Source organism: Haliotis rufescens, unplaced genomic scaffold, assembly GCF_023055435.1.
Source record: "Haliotis rufescens isolate VD_foot unplaced genomic scaffold, xgHalRufe1.0.p SCAF_4, whole genome shotgun sequence".
Lineage (NCBI taxonomy): Eukaryota > Metazoa > Mollusca > Gastropoda > Lepetellida > Haliotidae > Haliotis > Haliotis rufescens.
Window position 1 is genome coordinate 35349445 of NW_025964112.1, and position 21982 is coordinate 35371426.

General features: G+C 39.8%; 1 protein-coding gene across 2 annotated transcripts; it reads right to left on the minus strand.

Annotated features, from left to right (window-relative positions):
- Window positions 1–3837: 3837 nt before the first annotated feature.
- LOC124149824 (chitin synthase chs-2-like) lies at window positions 3838–14828 on the minus strand. 2 transcript variants are annotated; one of them, XR_007218148.1, is made up of 15 exons: window positions 14682–14828; window positions 14034–14430; window positions 12826–13724; window positions 12431–12512; window positions 11938–12062; window positions 10681–10853; window positions 10338–10443; window positions 9988–10126; window positions 8740–8932; window positions 8357–8557; window positions 7791–7957; window positions 7282–7512; window positions 6479–6956; window positions 4563–6270; window positions 3838–4376 (listed from the first exon to the last, which is right to left on the minus strand). XR_007218148.1 is itself a non-coding variant. In XM_046521618.2 (14 exons), exons 1-14 carry the CDS (start codon window positions 14816–14818, stop codon window positions 5081–5083), a joined length of 4518 nt encoding a protein of 1505 aa, XP_046377574.2. In that variant the 5' UTR covers window positions 14819–14828; the 3' UTR covers window positions 3838–5080. The 2 variants fall into 2 exon arrangements, 1 of the variants encoding a protein (XP_046377574.2); XM_046521618.2 differs by having other exon boundaries at window positions 3838–6270.
- Window positions 14829–21982: the final 7154 nt, after the last annotated feature.

A 21982-nucleotide genomic window follows, 5' to 3' on the forward strand; every position in this document is an offset into this window, starting at 1 on the left:
CTAACAAAGAATTAAAGGCACTGGAAAAACGATGGACTGGTGACGGGGAAGCCGGAAATATTGAGGGAGAGGAGAGTGGTGCAAGGCTGGTTTTACTACCATCGTTTTAAAGCAAAATATTCCGGAATGTAGATTAAATATGGCTCCACATAGTATTGCTGTTCCTGTTCTTGTGAAGAAAAAGTTTGTTGAACATATTTCATCTAATTTACTGTTATCGTTTAGAAGCACAATATTACCGAATACAGAACGGCCTCTTGTTCCTCTCTCGACACCAAATAACGTCCTTATACACGTTGCTCCGCCACTGTACCCAAATAAGATACTGGTCGAAAGCAATGGGGTTTCTATCTGTATCAGTGATACAATGAACTCCCTCAAAGCATGTGATTGTGTTGTATTCTTCGACAATCCAAAGGGTTTGCCAACATAAATATCCCACCACTTAACAGAGAGCATAAGGACTATTGTGTAGAACTATCAGTGAAATGGTAGTTTGGACGCGGGAGAAACTTCGCCATGTGACAAAAGTGGCAAGATATAATAAAACAGAGGCGAATTTGAGGATATTATTTGTTTACGTAGTGCAACCATTGCACATTTCTCACAGAAGTCGAGTGGTACGCGGGATGAGTCCAACTGTTGACATCAAAACACATCCAGTAATTTGGTGCAGGTGTGGAAAGACCAGAAATGTATGTATGTCCAAAGCTTTATATATAACTGTCCTAATATCCTATAGAATGAAACGATAAGGCAAGCCATAACAACTGTCCATCCTCTTCAAAAGCATGACACCTCCATGATACTCATCACAAACATATTGTTAGTGAGTTAGAATATGCTATTTGCAGATCAATTGTTTCATTATAGTTACGTTTAGTTGATTGTCAAGGCTTAGAAAGGTTATGCTATTGTAAGATAACGTACCACAACACTTGGCAATATTTGCTTTATGTTTGTTCATCTTTGCCTATTTGCCTTAATATCTTTCTTTTCCTTTACCTTTCCTTTTCTGTATGTACAGTCTCCAGGTGCTGAGGTGTGCGTTCATCATACTCGGAATTAGAAAACAGAGAAGCAATGCCTCACTTCAGAGTCCAACTTCGATGACAACTGGACCGTTGTCTACTTACCCTTGCATCAGTGTTTTTGCCCCAGGTGACTTGTTAGACGAAGGATGGGGAGTTTTGAGACGACTAGTAGTGACAGGTTCACAAGGAGCAAGGGGACTGTCGTAATATTCTTGCAGATTATGTCCCTGGTGACTCTCCACTGTTTATTTTCAGCAGATTAAGACGTAAGTTTCTCATGTTTCTGTTCCAAACTGTCCCATTCATATAGGTGTTGAACGCGATGTGGAAACAAGATATCTGTTAGGAATAAACACCATACATAAAATATTGCACAAATAATATACTACACATATCTGATGTGCATGAGTCAGTATCTTTTGTTAACACTACAGTAAGAAATATCATAGCTTTATCGCATCTGCTTGTAAATAATCGACTGAGGGACAGACATGTTGATAGTTGCCAACCAAGGAACGATCAATGTCATCTGGCAGGATGCCCTTCAGCTCGGTCAAACGTCACTTTATATCTACATTTTAATTACTTCTGTATAGGGTACCAGAATATCGTTTGGGGCGTGCCCACACTGCAAAAGCTTTTTTCCGCACATGGACATTGGATGATAAATGGACGAAAATTGCATTACAATTGTCTCGAAAATCAGAGGCCAATACTTTCAATGATACACAGTCTGTGATTAGCAGACTATGGAACAGGTACCAACAAATCCAAAATGTTCCAGATCAAAGAAAAGAGTACAGGATCGATTTATCCGAAACCAGGCTCTACGAAATTGAGCTCACGCGGCGAATCAAATGCGTGCAAACTTTCATTAGGTTACTGGACGTACGGGTTATGGGTCAGACGAGTAGAAATCGCCCATATTGAGCTCATCGCTATGCTCGACGGCCACGTGGTGTGATGCCCCTTACAAATCGTCACACTGCCAACAGACGTCAATGGTGTACATAACGCCGAAACTGGAGTAATCGTCGCTGGTCACGTGTCATGTTTTCAGATGAGTCCCGATTCACTTTGCATTTCCTTGATAGACGACGTCGAAATGAACGTTAAGACATTGTCAACCTGAGACCTCATGACAGACTTGGCGATGGATCGGTTATGGTGTAGGGTGGCATCACTATGACTGAGATCGCTGACACCCTTTGTTGTCCCGTTTGCAAGCATGTGGGTCGACGTTTTGTCTTTTAAGGATGATAACGCCCGTGCTTACCTTGCACGAATCGTCAATGCTCACCTCCAGCAGCACAAATCCATAGCATGACATGGCCAACAATATGCCCATACCTTTCCCCCATTGAACACGTTGGATGAACTTGGCGAGGGACTGCAAGAGAAGTTAGATAGATTCCCTCAAATCGCCATTGTGAGACTTTTGCTTCGTTGAGTGAATGAATGGTCTTTTTCGAATCGTGGCGGTATTACTCACTCCTGATCCAAAAACGTCAACTGTGAAATTTCCCATCTTGCCCCTACCGTCTTTCAAGATCTTTGGCGGTCATAGCCTCTACCGTAATACTTCACCACAGTTTGAAATGTGTTCCCAGTTCGTTCATTATATTCATTCAACTATTATTAGAAACTAATTTGGAGAGACAAAGAAATCGACTTTTATCTCGTTGAATTCATTATCATCGTGGGGAGTATGATCTCTCGTCATATGCATCAGCATGTATCTCATCTTGACCAAAATAGGACGAAAACCGTCCCTTGAAATGTTTTTAACATTCTTCAATGTCAATATTATGTTCGGGGATGGCGATTGCATGAAGACTTTTAATTGTTGACCAAAACCTATTTTGAATGATGAATGCACTGTTCATAAATATCCTAGTGTTTGATATATCCATATATTCACTTACCACATAATTACCATGAAACAATTACATCTTGTATACAATTACAAAATAACAATTATGTGGAAATGGCCGTAATCACGTAACAGTGCGATGGTGTAAACAAAACAACTAATGTTTTAAGCTTGCAGCTTTGTAAGTGAACCGTAGTGTTATGAATGTTACGAATTAACAACTGAATGCAAAAAATCAAAGTTGTGTTTCGGTTCAGATGGTTGTGGGTTGAGACGTTGGAGGAAATGCCTGTCCTTTGCATACTGGTTCCTAATGGCGTCACATTATCAACTGCAAAGATCTTGACGCCGGGTAGATGGTGTCCATGAAAGCATTTCTGAAGATTGGATTCATTTTTATGTTTTATTTGTAAGGTCTTCGGGCCAACATAACATGCAACACAGAGGTACGAACACAAGACGCTTACTTGACAAGGACAATGACAGTTTGTGATTCCACGTGCAGCCACACACTACAGTTGGGGACCGTTGCGTTTGGCCGGGAAGAACCTCCAATATTCATTCTACAATTTAGCATATAAATGGCACTCCGTAACGTTTCAATACTCGTTTATTAGATGAATACAAGTAGTAACAAGTTATACAATCGTGTGGTAATACCGGCGATTAATCTGTTGTATTGTCCAGTGCCCATTGTGATGTGTGAAAAAAGTCAGTTTATTGAGGTTAATAACTTATTTACGTGTCACGCGTTACAAAGGTAATGATTCTTGGAACAATGGTTTGACATAAAACACACAATCAGCATGGTCTCTGAGAAGCCATATGTAATTGAATGCATAGTATATTTGCATTGTCGTAGTAAATATAACTCCTCCCCCCCCCCCCCCCCCCCCCCCCCGACTAATCAAGTGATTTAGAACTGTATAAACTTAAGGTATCCATGGCAGCTTCATGCCTTACCTATATATGATAAAAGCAAGCAAGAATAAATTAAAATAGGAAAAGTTTATGTTTATGTTTGTCCTAATCGCTAATCATTGAGCTTAACTAGGAGCAATAAATAAATACACAAACAGTTAAATGAAGCTTACTCATAGGAAAATACACATATTGCAAAATACATATATATATCCTATATGTACGAGGGGCGTTCAATAAGTTTTGCACACACAGTTAAATCACCCACCCTACAGCCCAGACTTAGCCCCCAGTGACTATTTCCTGTTCCGGCAAATGAAATCTGCCCTACGTGGAAGATGCTTCCAGGACGACGAGGACAAAAAAGCTGCCACAGAGGCGTGGTTAGAGGGCCAATCTGCGAATTTCTAAAAAAGTGGTATTAAAAGCTCGAAGGACAAATGGAATAAGTGTACTGAGGTGAATGAAGATTATAATGAAAACTAAAAGTGCAAAAGATATTCTGCGACTTGGTCTTATATTAAAGTTGCAAAACTTACAGAACGCCCCTCGTACATATAAGTCTAAACCGTTACTGTAGTATGTAAGTTTCTCAAGATACCTGTTGAAGTTCCGTGTCAGAACAGGCCCCCGTTACTTAATGCCTGTCGTATATGCTAACGAAAATGGGGATCGAGTGGTCCGCGCTATGCCTTGGCTGATTGTGTATCATAATACACGAGAAGGCACGGGACGTTGATCATGCTACTACCCAGTGATTTTCCTGGTCCAGATTTTATTATTTACGAACTCTTGTGATATGGCTGGAAAATTGCTCACTGTGGCATAGAACAACTGGTAATACACTGAGTCTACATCTAAGTGTAAAAATGACATATGTTATATGTATAAGAGACATTAGTACAATTAACAGGAATACAAATTCAAATAATATGTGCTAACATAAGTATGTAACTAGATAGCAATAAACAATGTAAACGAATCATTATGCTTCAACAACATTACTTATCTTATGATCTTACGTTTGTTGATGATTGTAAAACTAAGTCACAATGTAACAATTTCCCAATGTGAATTTGTTCCTGTTTTTGTTCTTTCAAACCCCAGCTGAATCTTTCCTTGTTTTGTTTCAAACATGGATCCCAACGAAACAGAACAAGCCTTGAATGCACTGTCAGTTGTAAATTAGGAATGACATATTGTTCTTTTGGTAGTCATTTCATGATAATGGTTTGTATTGAATTATTGATTTTTACAATTTTGTTTCGTTTTTCAGGGCATTGATATCCACTGCGTGGGGATGAGATGGCCTGTACACTTCGACAGGAACTTCAGATGGCCGTGCCTTCAAAACATGTTTGGATGAAACTCTTCTTCTTTGTGGTGGTCTTCTTTGCCCTGACTGGTACGAAAAATCCTCCGATATGATATCATTCCTTCGGCCAAGTTCCCACACGCGTGTACGACTGCTAGTGTTGAACATAGCTGCTGACGAATCTGTTTCATCACACTTGGTGTTATTTTGGTCTTCATTAACCCTATGGACAAAGATAGACGTAGATACTTCTTTAACGCTAGTTTGATGTATATTAGCGTTTGAAGATGAAACTCTGGATGAGCCTGATACATCATCAGGTACTGTGCTATTGATGATTTGCCTTCTAATCTCTTTTGTCTCTCTGTTTCTGTCATTCACTCTTTTCATAATCTTCTTCACGCAAGCCTCTGTTGTTTTTACTTTCTTTGCAATGTGTGCTATTGTCAACGTCTCTATTGATGATAGTTGTTGGGCATCCACTTCATCCCTCTCTTCACAGAGTTTCCTACATGTATCGACAAAATCCTTCTCAAAACTTTGACTTGCACCATCTGGTTCATCCGAAGCAGTTCTGTTTGCGGAGAATGGCTTATTGTGTAAGCTCTTCAGGTGATATGATATGATAAACTTCATTATGGTAATGGCGGCTTTATCATTGTGCTTGTCTTCGCTCCTCTGAGACTTTTGTCGAATATCTGTTGTTGAAATGATATGAATAAAAGTCGAGAATCGGTGGATCAACATTGCTGTGAACTGTACCACAAGCACTGCGCCGAAAACAATCATAAATGTCACAGATATAGGCTCGAAGTCCTCCCCTACGAACCTTTCACTTTTGCAAGGAAGGCTTATGGTGAGCTGTGGGGTCATTTGAAGTGTAAGGACAAGAATGATAAGAAGACTATTTGCCACAAGAAACAATAAGCATGACATATTTCTCAGCTCCTTCAAGTCTCTCTGGATTTTGTCATGGTATTCAAGTTGGGCAGTTTGAGGTTGTAAGTATTTTTCAATGAGTTCTTTCCAGAATCTATCTTCGCCGTCGTCCTCCCGTGCCTTAATGAACCGTTCTTGAGCTGAGTGCGTGGGAATATTGTACGCCCTATCTTGAGACCAGTTATCAACTGAAATATTGAGAAAAACAATTTTCAAATATATTCATCAATGTGAACATGTCTTACAAAGGTGGTATAAAACAAAAAACCTTTACTGTTAGACTTTATGAAACATATCTTACATTTCAACTCTGGCAAAAAGATGAGCTATTAATGTGTCTGTTTTCAGAATGTGGTTAATACGTGAAACATGTACAATGAAATATATCATATTGACCTTGATCACGTGGCTGTTGCAATATCTTTTCAATGTTGTCCAACTTATCCAGTATATTTCTGTTTTCCTCTCGAGCCAAACACATACATCGGCAAAGAGAACTTGCACTTGCGCCTTTTGTCAATCGTGACCAAACCGATTGGAGTTGTCTCCCCTGACCATCACTGTTTTGTTCAGTTCTGGCTGCCCGTTTCCCCTCCCGTGTTCCCCATGAGATGCTGTTAAGGTTGCACAAAGAATAGATGACCATCAACATTGACATCGTTGGCGTGAAGAAGAAATAAACGACACCAGCAAAGATACAGCTGAACTCTTGCGGGTGAAGAAGTGCACAGGAAAAGAATATCCCAAGGATGGTGATGAGGAAGATAGTGGTGACAGAGCAGTAGCCATGCTTGTCTGCTTGAAGGACAAGCCCTACCAGTACCATCATCATCAACAGCATGTAGAAGATGCAGAGGACTCCAGCCACTTGGATCTAGCATGAATACAACATTAAAAGATTGCACATCTCCGAGTTAGGGCAATTCCACTCTAAAATAGAAATTCCTGTTTTTCCTGACTTTCGAACTTACTCTATTCTGGTCAATAACAAGTGTTAATTCAGAATGTCCTGGCTACAACAGCCAACATAATTACCTTATCAGTGTCAACATTATTAACTATAGTAAATTAATATACCAGTAAACATGTAATCATTATGTCCCTGTCACATAGGTCTTTCTTGAAAACACAATATGTTTAACTCCTAATTACTACGGAGAAACCCCCGCTCGTTTTGCAGACACAACCATTCTAATTACCTGAGTTTTGACTTGAGTGTATAGACAAACAAGAATGAAGACACCAACAGGAATAAGATTGAACATGAGCGCTCCATACAGTGGTATCCCGGGAAAGGCCACGTTGATAGCACCAATGATTAAAAGAAAGATTGTACCAGGAGTCAAGAGCAGACACACCATCAATGCCGTCTCATACATTAGAAAGATTGAGGATATGTTCTTGTTCAGCTTGGTCAGGTGTTTCCAGCCCTGTCAGAAAGCATGGGCGTTGATTAATAATTTATCTCAATCAACAGAATGCTTTCACTTCTAACTGTTGATACAGAAATATCTAGATTCAATATATGTTCATAAATATGTACTCCTCACACAAAATTAACAACATTAATTACTTTCTGGATAACTGATTTGTTAAAGCAGTTAAGAGAGTGCACACAAATAGTCCAAAGTGGAAGAAAGGTGTACTGTGGTGAAAGAGTTCTCCTTAAAAGCCACTGCTTAAAGAATGCCTGTAAGAACATACTTACGCTTAACAGGTCGAGCATGTTTGCTATCGTTGATGGATTCCATCGTTTCCGTTGGTTAAAGAACTCTCCAAATCCTTCTGGGGCAAAAGTGAATGAATCGGAAGCTGCGCAGTATTCAATTTTGTGGCCTCGTTGAAGTAACAAGGTACATAACCATCGATCCTCGCCTGAAAAGATACAGAAACGAATTATTCATTACTTGTTTGGCGTGGATCTATGATGTGATGCTAGAGGAGAGACCTCGCTTTTTGGATGGTATTTTTCCTTTAAAACACGAGTGGGAAACGCTGTTCAGCTACAACTGATTTGATACAAATACATTACCTGACGTGTCCGTCTATCATATAACGAGTGAATGGTGGTTTATGCCACAATCAGCAACAATTTATCTCTATCACGGTGGCCTTGGATCAACTTTGGGATATATGTACAAAATGAGTGATGTTTTGAACTGATGTTAAGCCACTGACATTTACATTTACCACTTTGGCGAAACCAACTAGCAAGGATACTAGGATTCTAAATGTCGGGGCCACCAATGCAAACAATTTGATGCACTGTAATACCTTGGTCGTATTGAACAAAATGTCTTGCTTCGGTTGACATGGTGGCATACTTCCGTATGACATCCTTGGACGTTAGTGCAGAGGCTCTGTACAAACTGAAACAGCCAGGGCTGCAGAGAACACATCCTGTAACATGCTCTGCAGCCTTCTGCAGCCAGTGACTCACCGCATATTCAAATTTCTGGTACCACAGAATTGGACCTGTTTATAGATTGGAAAAATAATTTTTATTACAAATATATCACTGATCGTTGTGGCATGACAAAATTCAAACAAGTTTGATAAAATAAAGACACCGTTGGTGTTCCTTATGATCGTGTCAACATCAACTCTCAAGTACACATGGAGAGAGTTTAAGGGTTGTCATCAGATGTTTACTCTACCAGTTCCTATTCCAATAGGATGTATCCTTCCACAAGCTGCTCCTACATCCGGGTCTCGCCTCATCCGGTCCAACAACATCTTTACAGCACCATCCTGAAAGTCCACATCCCCATCCAAGGCCAACAGAAATATATTGTCCAGCTTATCCTCCTTCTTGCACCGGAATCCGAGGAGGTAGTACAGATACATTACCTGGAAAGTAAAATTTAGAGGATATAATTCTAAGCTCCATACAAAAAGATATAATATAATACAACCACTGAATGATTTTCTCTATATTCACAGAGTCATTGAGATAAGAGGAATAAATACCACGAAGATTTTCAATAACTTCAAGAATGTGCTTGAATGTTTGCAAACTCAGAAAAGAGACTGTCAAAACATTTGATTATCAAACTTGTACAACTCTACCCAAAAGGACAAACCTTAGGAGAAACTTAATTCCTTGATCAAACGGGCATTTGTCATTGAACGTATTGACCATATTTAATGGTGGCCTTTTTCAAAGATAATATATCTATTTGACATTTAGGGATAAAACATTTAGGCAGGACTTCCCCGTGGACACCAGCTAGGAATGAAGGCGACCAGTGAAACTGCCTCATCTGTTTCATATTTAGATCACAGCATAACAAGTGATCAGGGTTACAGAATCCAAGACCTTAAGTTTTATGGGGAATATCTTGAGGACATTTCCAAATTTGAGGCATCAGTGACCAAAATGATGTCCGATGCAATTTCCTTTTCTGACTTGTACCACATGTCTCCGCGTTTGTTCAGGTTAACAATTGATTTGCCTTTGCATGTCTTTGTATGTGTGATGGGAAAGCATACGCACATCTTTTCGCTAATAACCGGTGATTCTATTAGGTTTGCACATTCGATAACTTTTAAAAAGTAATTTTGCGTGTATCAATACAGAAAATCGTGACAAATTAAAACATCAATACTATCACAAATGTCACAACAGTTTCGGTCATCCTTGAACCAATGTATCATTGGTTTTGTCGAAGTTTTGTAGAAATTAGACAGGTGGTACTCCTGTTCCAGAGGTCTCAGCCATCCCACCCTGACAGGTTGGATCGATGGAGATAACGGGATTGCTATGTCTGGTCTTGTGACAACATCATCAAGGAATGTGTACTGCAGCATTAATCCGTTCTGTTCCTTTAATTGGAAAGACCCAAACAAACTAATTTGCCAGTATTACACACATCCAAAAGAGTAAATAGGTTGAGCCTACAAACCTGACTCCAGCGTTTCTTATTTCTGATTTTTGTTTTGTCCTTCAAGTGCGCCGTCAGGGCCGTTTCCCTAACTCCAGGTAATGTCCAGGCGATTTTTCCTCCATAGGGAGTTGGACGATACGACGCTTTTGTGGTTTTTCTAAAAAAAACACATATTTACCAGCATCAGAATTCAACTTTATGCGGTTGTTTATATTCCGTGCGTTGGTTATTTAAAATTAAAACCATTTCCCTACATCATTTCTTCGGGTTAAAGATTCATTCATTCCGAGAGGTAACCTACATATGCATGCCGTTATTTAACCCATAGGAGATCTCGTTACAAAGGTTCTGAAAACCTAGAGACCTACCCAGCAACCTCCTGCACAACTTGTATCAACTGTTCAGTCCACGTGTTGAATCGAGCCTCATCTCCACGATCTGTTCCTTCAAACGCGTCGTCAAGGAATATATGCGCTGCCAATACAACTTATAACTATAGAACAACATGGTCAGGAAGCGCAGGTACGTAAAATACCAAAACAATACCCACTTAAACGTAGACATGTAGAATAGAATGATTCCAGTGCAGCACCAAGATGTTATTGCTCAGTGATATTATTCGGCATCCTTACACGGTTGTTAGACCAAGACTCATTTACAGCTCTAACACTAATTGTACTGCAATACAACAAGTGTGATTTTCACTATTACCTTCAAAGTTGTATCTGTCATCATTCGAACTGTCTGTATTTTGGGTTTCTTGTTTTGGGGCCTTCCTTGTACTCATATTGCGCTGTTTCTGATTCGGTTCCTTAGGGGCGGTATATGTAGGATTCTGTTTTATATCAGCCCATGCCCGTGTTGCGCCACTATCTATGGCCAGTCTGAAAGTTTATATCATTGAGAATGTATCAAAACTTCCCTCATGTAATAATTTCTAAGTTGGAAGAAGGCAAATAGGAATAAAGCAAACAAGCTACAATTACACACTCATAACTTTAGAAATGAGCTGGTTATTTATCAATATATTATACTTATCTCCTTATCGTAATACTTCATGGTGATATTGACAGACCGGTGTGCTGATAAACATCCTATTGCAAATAACGAAGTGGAAACAGAGGGTCATAATGATAGATGCAAGTGTAGCATCAATTACCAATAAGGTGAGTTCAGATCAAGATATTCTCTTGAATTATGGATGGTATTGTATACAAACTTATACAGGGTGTAAATGGTTATGCGTATGAGGAAATATTGTTTTATGCAGCAATCGTCAATATCGACACCATACAACGAAGTAAAACAACGTCAGAACTGTACTAGTGGTTGATAGTGAAAACGTACACACAACCAGCATCATAACATGATCCTCCACAGCATATAGGGTAATATATTAACTCTTCCCACAAGCATGGGCTATCTGTACGTTCCAAAATATCTACAACGACCACGTTATCTACCAGTTTACCGTTATACGATTTCTCACGTTTCATTTATGAATCCATATCATCTTGGGAAAAAATGAATGGGCATCTATCTTAAAACAGCGTTATATTTCATACAAGACCGCTTCCGTGGTCTAGTGGTAGAGAGGAAGGTCGGCGGTTCGATCTCCGACCACGTCATACCAAAAGACGTTATTAAATGGACTTCTTGTTACCCTGCCTGGCACTCGGCATTAAAGGGCCAAAACAAGGGTTGGGTGGCAGTCAATCAGTATGAGTGGGGAATTCGCGTTAAACTTCGGCATAGTATCTCAGTGAGCTAGCACTACAAAATCGGCATTAGTCCGGACCAGTACAAGAGGCAACACACACGTACATGCACGTTGCTATATAAGTGCAATAATCTTGAACGCGACGTTACACTCCATTTCACCTCATCTCACCTCACCTCACCTACATTTCATATAAAGTTCATACTTTAGAGTTTGTCACCTCAGAACATTTTCTAAAATAAGCATACCTGTAAATTGATTTCAAAACTTGAGTCATTTCTCGTTCAGTCTCGTGCCACATTGTTACACATGCGATGACCAAGGGTACGTCCTCCTCTTTAGCTTGCTTGACACATACTTGTTCTTCAATGTTCTATGGAATAATTGTGAGAACCATGCAATATCATTATCACAAGATGATAGAGACATTAACAGAAAGAAGTTAAACATATGTTAAGGTCAATTATTACCTGGGAATACATTTAATCGCAATTATGATTGTAAATCACTCCTTCTTTTGTAACATGCACGTAGTGTGAGTGACTGTTGTGAGGCTGCTTTGATTTGTAGTTATGATACCATGGTGTGTGAGCTTAATGTGGGAGAAAAATGCAAAGGGACACAGAAGGTTAGCCTTTTTGGTGAAAACATTGGTAGGGTTTTGAAAGGCCACATACCATAATAACCATAATGTTTCGGTAACTGTTTACAAACATCTGACTGATGATAAATAAACTTTACCCTTGCTTCGGTAGCCATTCTTCTGGACAGCGTCAGCGATTCGCCGACAAGTATTCCACAATAGAAAGGTCTGACGAATAACCTGAAATTATTGAATATATCATATTATGAAGCAGATCATGATGTACATAAACTAGATATGTTTTAACAACACAGATGAATGAAATATATGATAATAGTTAATGCAATATTAATTCTTAAACTCTGTGCTCGTTGTGTGTCTCGCGAACTGATTGAATTAGCGATGTGCAGCTGTCTGGCCTAAACAGAAGCATGATATACTTGCCATGATACGTTCATGACTATGGCGTAAAATATCATGCATGCTTAAAATGTATGAAAATCATTCTCTCAGGGCAGGTTGGAGATGTTGTAATGCGGAAAATGATACTTACTTTTCCCTTTTAGCAAGCCTTTCTTCAGTCGGGAACCATATATGTCCAAATACCAGAAAGAAGAGAATCCAACTCACACTGCCACAAATCCACGTTGGTGTGTCAACACCTCCGAACATATTGTCCATGGATGTAATGTTTTTAAAGAAACACACAAGATAAGATTTATCTCCAAAATAGTAAACCAGCCATAGCAGCCCAAGCGTTGTTGGTGTTGAAAACAGTAATGGAAGTGAAAAGCAAGGGATCTGAATGTGTGCCTTGCAGGCCGCAACAGCCAAGATATGAAATATGGCTCCACATAGTATTGCTGTTCCTGCTGTGGTGAAGAAGAAGTTTGTTGAACATATTTCATCTAATTTACTGTTGTCGTTTAGAAGCACAATATTACCGAATATAGAACATTCTCTTGCTCCTCTCTCGAAACCAAATAACGTCCTTATACAGGTTGCTCTGTCACTGTACCCAAAGAAGATACTGGTCGAAAGGAATTGGGTTGCTATCTGTATCAGTGATACAATGAACTCCCTCAAAGCATGTGGCTGTGTTGTCTTCTTCGATAATCCAAAGGGTTTGCCAACATAATTATCCCACCACTTAACAGAGAGCATAAGGACACTTACGGGAAGTAGAACTGTCAATGAAATGGTAGTTTGAGCGCGGGAGAGAACTCGCCATGAGACAAAATTGGCTATATATAAAAAGGCAAGAACGAATTTAAGGATGTTAATTTTCAAAGTGGTGTGACCATTGCACCATCCTGAAAGAAGTCGAGTGATACACGGGACGAGACCAACTGTTGACATCAAAACACATCCGGTAATTGGGTGCAGGTGTGGAAAGACCAGGAATGTCAGAAGAAGAATCCCAAGGGAGTGAACCAACTCAGTCGCCAAACACTGAAAATATATGCATTTATATCTAGTAGCATACTCACAATATATAACACACTAGATTGACTGAATAGACACCCGTAATACCCACTGAATGTAACGACTAAGCATGCTACTGCATTTGTCAGTTCACACAATCAAGCGTGTTATGTCTCCGTGACATACAGGACACAATTTCAGTCAGAATACCCTACTTATAGGCAGAATTATCAATAAAGGTGAGGGTGATATATGTTCGGAAAATAGTATTTCACATATCATATTGACACCATGCTTACTGTCAGGGTAAGAAAGTTACTACTTGAAAATACGTACCACACCAATGGGCAATATCGCCTTTATTTTTTCTTTGATATTTTTCTTTTCCCTGTCCTCTTCCCTGGTCTGTATACAAAGTCTCCAGGTGCTGATAATTAGGTTCATCACACTCGGAATCACGAGACAGAGTAGCAGTGCCCAGACGAGTCTCACTTCGACAACTGGCCCATGGGTTTCTGACCCTTGCGTCAGAGTTTTGCCCAGGTGACTTGTTAGACTAAGGATGGAGAGTTTTGAGACGACTAGTAGTGACAGGTTGACAAGGAACAAGAGGAGGATAGTAACAATCTTACAGATTCTGTCCCTGGTGGATCTCCACTGTTTATTTTCAGCAGATGTAGACATAAGTTTCTCATGTTTCTGTTCAAATCTGTCCCATTCATGTTGGTGTTGTCTGCAAAGTGGAAACAAAATACGTGCAATTAACTCTTAATCATTTACAACTTCAGTGAAATCAACGAGCACAGATATGGTGCTTACAAACCAAGGACCATAACCGCTAAGGATTCGGGATTCGCACGACTGAGGGAGATAACTCTACATAACTTAACACATGTGTGTGATGGATTAAAAGCCAGATAAATATTTGCATAATCAACAGTATTTCTGCAAAAACAATGATTTTGGTATAAAATGTTTCCCTACGTTGTTACTTCGTCTTCCCCTTCAGCAAGGTTTTCAATGGTTCGACTCCGCCTGAGACTGCCTGCACGACAATGAGGTACATCCCCAATAATTTCGTCCATCTGGAAACTAGGATTGTCTTCCCCTTGAATAGACATCCTGGCTCGGTACGTCCTGAGGTGACAAATATTCAATAACATAGATAAGATACTGTCATGTTTTGACATTCGTCTAAAAGACATGAACACAGGTTAAGTACCGCTTACTATACATTTTCTTACAAGGAATCGTATCCTGTTGTATTTTATTACAAAACATATCTATTTTGGTTTATAAAAAGATAGTTTCATATTCAAATATAGAAACCTTAACTGTATACTATTATCTAGCGACGTAGTTTAAAACTGCTTCACCATAAGAGTTACTTGACAACCATTCCAATACCTTCTGAAGATCCGGGGTGAAATAGGTCTTCAGCAACCCATGCTTGCCACAAAAAGGCGACTATGCTTGTCGTAAGAGGCGACTAACGGGATCGGGTGGTCAGGCTCGCTGACTTGGTTGATGCATGTCATCGATCTCAATTGCGTAGATCGATGCTCATGATGTGAATCATCGGATTGCCTCGTCCAGACTCGATTATTTACAGACCGCCGTCATATAGCTGGAATATTGATGAGTGCGGCGTTAAACAACAAACAACAAAAAACGTTGCATCACAGGGCCAATATAAACTGGGGAACCTACAATCTATCCCACGTCACTAAAACATTAGTTTAATAAAAGCAACAAAACCATTTCCACAATCATGTGAAAGTCGCACTACATTTGAGCACTCTACCATGTAAAGCCATGATCACAAGACTGTTTAAAGTAGTTTCTATTCAATATCAAGGTGTTAAACTCATTTACGGGTCTTCAATGATTCAATGATGATAGAAAATGCGAAAGGTGTTTCAGTGTGATCTCGCCATACAGTACATACATGCATTTTCGGGGATGCGATAAATCTTACCTTGGAACCCAAGGGAATACGTACACAAACAACGAAACAGTCGCACAGGTTTCTAACAACAATACAAGCATCAGCCTTATTATGAGACGTCTCAAATTCGCCGTAATCCTATCATAGGTATCAACAACACGAAATAAGGTATGAACACACAGGGACCGGATTATAAGGTAACCCACTACCAATAGGTAAACAAGCAAAGTATGCATTGTATGCATGCCATAGGCATACGCATACATACGTAATGTACAGATATTAAGTCTCCTTTTGATGAAAATATTCGAGTTAATAACCTTCCAGATGAGATGATATGTTCATGTTTATGCTCATGTTCAAGACTGCATACCCGGCGTTAGTTTAGTTTCACATTGTTACAAACACGTACTAATTAATGCAAATTGTGTGAATGGCGGGTACTACCGGTAGAGCAGATATGCTTACCCTTTTCGCGAACACCTGGGCCCACTCGCACAAAGCGGTCTTAAGGCTAAGATGATCGTAACTCCCACACATTAACATAGGCTTAGCGCTAAGATCGCTTTGTGCAAGTGGGCCCTGGTGTCACCACTGATCTTCAGGGATTCATTCATACAAAAGTTGACAATAATTTTGTCTTTAAAGCCCAATAGAGTCGGCGGATATTCGAGACTCATTATTCTCTGGCGCTATGGATTTAAATACACTCTGTTCAAAATTCTGTTCAAAAGAAGTAATATGTATCAATTATTTTTTCAACACTTGTTCTTGTCAATCAACATGTTGGTTGGTGTGTTGTTTAACGCCGCACTCAGCAATATTCCGGCTATATGACGGCGGTATGTAAATACTAGTAATCGAGTCTGGACCACACAATCTAGTGATTAATATCGTGAGCATCGATCCACGCAATTGGGATCGATGACATGCATCAACCAAGTCAGCGAACCTGACCACCCGATCCCGTTAGTCGCCTCTTACGACAAGCATAGTCGCCTTTTACAGCAAGCATGGGATGCTGAAGATCCATCTAGTCAAAGTAGAAATGCCAGCAAACAGTCGCCAACTCCCACAACGAACAGGTCTATTAAGAATATTTTGATAATTCTATGTGTGGTGCGATTAAATATACCTGCCCTGTAGTTTGTAGTAGGCAGGAACAACATTCGGTCTGGCTTCTTTCTCCCATCGGTAATGGCGGGATCATTGACCCTTGCTCGGCCTGTTAGTGTTTCATCATCTGTACAAGCGCAAATACAGTAAAGTACGGTTATAACGAACTCAAAGGGACTACTAATTTCAGTTCGTTATAACCGTAGTTCGTTATAAGCATATACACAGCATAACTACAGCAAATAGTCGGGACCAAAAAAGTAAGTTCGTTATATCCGTCAGTTCGTTATAAGCGTGTTCGCTATAACCGTAGTTTACTGTAGATGAATGAAAGGTACTCGGTCACTGTTGTTTCTTTTTTCAAATTGGAGCATCAGAAATAAAAACTCTTCATCTCAAGAAGATTTCCAACGCGTATTTGTTAGACAGGGCTGAGAACCCATTATATGATTTTACTGTGTCTAAAACTAAGTGTTCCATTGTTCATTTCCATAAGAACATTTCAATTTCGTTGAATGCTGACATTCGGCCATGGTTTCTGTTAAATCTTCCACTTGATATTGCGACTTAACCGAGGATCAGGCGAATACAATGTGTGACCTGGATGATTATGTTTCATCAAACCTCTACGGCGTGTATTGTTGCTAAATGCTGTTGACTCACATTTTGTTTAGGTCAAACTCGTGTGTCCACACGGCGAATAGGGTGAGTCAGTGAGAGAGTATGGTTTTACCCAGGTTTAGCAATATCCCAGCTATATCAAACAATGGACCCTTGTAAGAAATCAAACCTGGGATTTCGGAGTGATGAGTGAACGCTTTAACCACCAGGCTACCCCACCACCGAACAAAAACGTTGGGGTATGCTGACTTTGAACTAATGCCACATTTACTCACTTTGTTTCCCTAAAGAATCAGATGTAGATAATGACCGTTTAACTACATTGATTTAACTGTTATGTAGGTTTTGACGTTAACACACCATATTTCAGCAATTTGTCGTGCGTGTGCGTGCGTGCACAATCGTGTTTGCACATACCGCGTTGTGTCCCGTGGGACCCGGGAAAATGTTCGAGTTTGGTTTGAGACATCAAGGGAATTTTAGGCATAATTTGGATACTTGGGTTTCCCAAAGGAGTTCGAGACAACCAGGATTTCGACACATCCAAGTTCGATACAACGAGGTTCGGCGGTACTGTTTTATGCAAATTATGCGAGATGCGGGTGCTACCGGTAGTGCAGGCCATGCTGACCTTTTTCGTGAACACTTAGTGTCACCATTGATTTTCAGTGATCCTTTTTTATTGTTTTCATGGATATCTTCCCTTCTACGCCAAATGTAATATGTTTGGGCGGATAACAGACGGATTATTCACTAGCCTTGACGTTTTATGTGTTCTAAAATCCCTGACTTTATGTCAAACTCACGCAGTTAATGTGCCCATAAATTCGGTTTAATTATTTTTAACATTTCATAATTAGACGATCATTTTCATGCAAGTTGTAACCTTAAACCATTTGTCATCTTTGTGTCACAAGGCAATACTTTGCCTTCAGTAATAATTTCATCTTAATATGCTCGGGGAAATTTATGTCCACCAATTACGAACGCTTGATCATTTGGATGTAAACTTTAGAAAACTAAGAGTGCAGTTTGGGAAATTGATTACAATGAATTTTATTGAAACATGTAATAGACATTAAAAGACGTGTGGTTGATTTTCGTTTCAAACGATCAAACGATTTCACATCCAATTCCAGGCACTTAGAACCCATGATAAGACAACTTCAGGTTTTATGTCACAAGTGAAAACGATTACAGCAGTTGAGATCAAAGCCAACTATTTCTCTCATTAGATAGTGTGATCAGAGCGAAGGCAGTAAAACACTGGTCATTCACTGTTTCGTTCCAGCCATTGTCAAAATGTCCTGCTAACGTCCCGTGTGATCATTCTGGAAATTAATTAATTTTTAGTTTCATATTGGAAACCGCTTTATGTTAAGCATAGAATAATTAAAAGGAGTATTTGCTATTTCCCTTTTGTCAGAGATCTGAATAGGAGGCAGAAGAAAATATTTGAGAATATTTTACATGGTGTTGATGAAATCGGGATATCCCTACAGCAAGATGGATCATTCCTATCATGGATGTCTGCTTTAGGTATAGAAATGAAAATGAAAACAATGTATGCAACATGTTAATAAAAGTGTCATTCTTTAGTGCTTCAGCAGGTACAAAGTCTGTACCAACTGCTTTCCCCGCCTTTCCTCTGTCAGCTGCTGGCACTGCCTCTTCTCTGGAGATGTGAGATTAAAGTGTTGACACATCAAATTCATGACCGACTTCACCAGAGGCGCGTGGCCCTGTGTTACAAGTATCATGATGTTTCTGGCACTCCCTCTTCTCTGGAGATGTGAGATTTAAGTGTTGACACATCAAATTCATGACCGACTTCTCCAGAGGCGCGTAGCCCTGTGTTACAAGAATCATGATGTTTCTGGCACTCCCTCTTTTCTGGAGATGTGAGATTTAAGTGTTGACACATCAAATTCATGACCGACTTCTCCAGAGGCGCGTGGCCCTGTGTTACAAGAATCATGATGTTTCTGGCACTCCCTCTTTTCTGGAGATGTGAGATTTAAGTGTTGACACATCAAATTCATGACCGACTTCACCAGAGGCGCGTGGCCCAGTGTTACAAGTATCATGATGTTTCTGGCACTCCCTCTTTTCTGGAGATGTGAGATTTAAGTGTTGACACTGTCATATTCATGACCGACTTCTCCAGAGGCGCGTGGCCCTGTGTTACAAGTATCATGATGTTTCTGGCACTCCCTCTTTTCTGGAGATGTGAGATTTAAGTGTTGACACATCAAATTCATGACCGACTTCACCAGAGGCGCGTGGCCCTGTGTTACAAGTATCATGATGTTTCTGGCACTCCCTCTTTTCTGGAGATGTGAGATTTAAGTGTTGACACATCAAATTCATGACCGACTTCACCAGAGGCGCGCAGCCCAGTGTTACAAGTATTATCACTACAGTGACTATTGCATGATGTTTCATAAGCATAATTCCAAATATATAGAACAGAAGTCTCTTATCGAACTTGTGCTATACACTGTAAGCCGGTTGATTTGCTTGTCTAACTGATGTTGTCGTTTGTATTACTGTGAAGTTTGTCGAAAGGCCGCCTTGCTGAAACAAATTTTCCTTTCAGATTTGCTTTTGGTTTCTTGTCGTGTTTGCGGTAAAGATAGCCATGAGTGTTCAACGATGAAAATAATGTGTCCAAAACGAACACTTGCCCCCAAACCAGTAGTTCCTGGATGTCCACAGTTCACACATACCGAACCATACTTACACAAAGTAGCGACAGGAAGGATAACAGCATGGTCTGATTGCCGTTTCTTTATGTTATTTATCGGTGATACAATATTACCTGTACTTTGTAGATTCCTACCATCTGAAGGGATGTTGCCAATTAACATTTGTCTCTCTACTTACAATATAGAATATGTTTAAACTTGGAATGTATATGTAGCAAATTTCCTCTTTAAAATTCTTTAATGAAACACTGATTTGGATGGTGTAATGTAATTACAAAATAATGCGTACAAAGAATATGTGACATGTCACACATGTAAGTTCCCTTTTCGCGAACACCTGATGTGATCACTGCTATTTTTCACTTTCCCAATGGAATCTGTTTCGGCGGATAATCGAGACTGGCCAATCCATGGCGTTCACGTTTTATATTTATTATATTCCAAATGAGAAACCATTAACATGAGACTGATATCTGAACGCATTCATACATCGAGTATATATATAAGTAAATAAAAACTTGAAAACACTCCAAATATAACCCTAACCCTTGAATGAAAAATAGTTTAATAATAATTAATTACTGAAATGAATACCGAATTGACCAACCAAACCTGGTTAAATGTTTGCAAGTTGGCAACATATTTCTGTTTTTTCTTTTCTGACAGACATATTTATTTGAAAAAATCGACATCAGATTCATTGTCAAAACTACTTGCAAACATTAAGCTGTTGACTAGCGCATGGCTATAGATTCGTTGACACTGAAGTTATCTTGCTGAGATAATATCAAATATTTATATGGCAACGTGTAACACATAATATTAACATTTGTTGAAAGGCATACATTGCTTTCATCTTTACAGAAGTTACGCCCGTGCGATTTTAATGTACTATTCGGTGTGTTCAATTTACAACATAGAAAAATCACACCCAATCAGCGAACAATAGCCAATCTTGAAAGGGTCTTACTACAATCAAAGATGAATACATGGATGACGTTGAAAGTGATTGCATAACAAGATGAAACAGTTCAACAAAGACACCCTGGCTCTGGTCGTGTCAGCTTGCTGGGAAGCAGAACAGTAAAGGACAAAGTGGATTGATGAAGGTTTGTGAACAGCTACGAACAGGCATCAAAGGTGCTATGATTGCTGCACAGGCATGTTATAACACTGGAGACTATAACAAGGCACAATGGAATGATTATAGGAAGATATTCAGCTTTTGTTACAAGTAGAAACTTGAAAAAACAGACAAGCTCAATGTGTGTTAAGAGAAGACTCAAAGACTTAAGAGGGCACGTAGGTCTGGTAAGTGCGGTAAGTTCCTGAATGGTAAAATGGCGATAGATGCTTTGGTGTCTCACTGATCGGAAACGATTTGTTTAGTTCCGTTGTTATGAAGTGAGATGTCTTAATCAAGCAGAGGGATGAGGGATTAGAGATGACATCCAAGCAGCTGAAAATGTTAGACCTGCTATTTATTCATGGCTGAGATGGGGTGAGGTGAAATGGGGTTTATCGTCGCGTTCAAGATTGTTGCACTTATATAGCAAAATACAAGCATGTGTGTGTGTGTGTGTGTGTGTGTGTGTGTGTGTGTGTGTGTGTGTGTTTTAACGTGAATGCCCCACACAGTATAATGACATCAGACTCCAAGCCTACCAGTCCTTGGTTTAGCCCTTTAATGCCGAGCGTCAGGCAGGGTAACAACAAGTACCATATTTAAATGTCGTTTGGTATGACGAGGCCGGGGATCGAACCCCCGACCTTCCGCTTTCCGGGCGAACGCTCTACCACTAGCCCACGGGGGCGGTCTCATTCATGGGTGTGGTAACACGAGAACGAGTCATGTCCCTTCACATGCAGATGCTGAGGAACACAGTTGACAA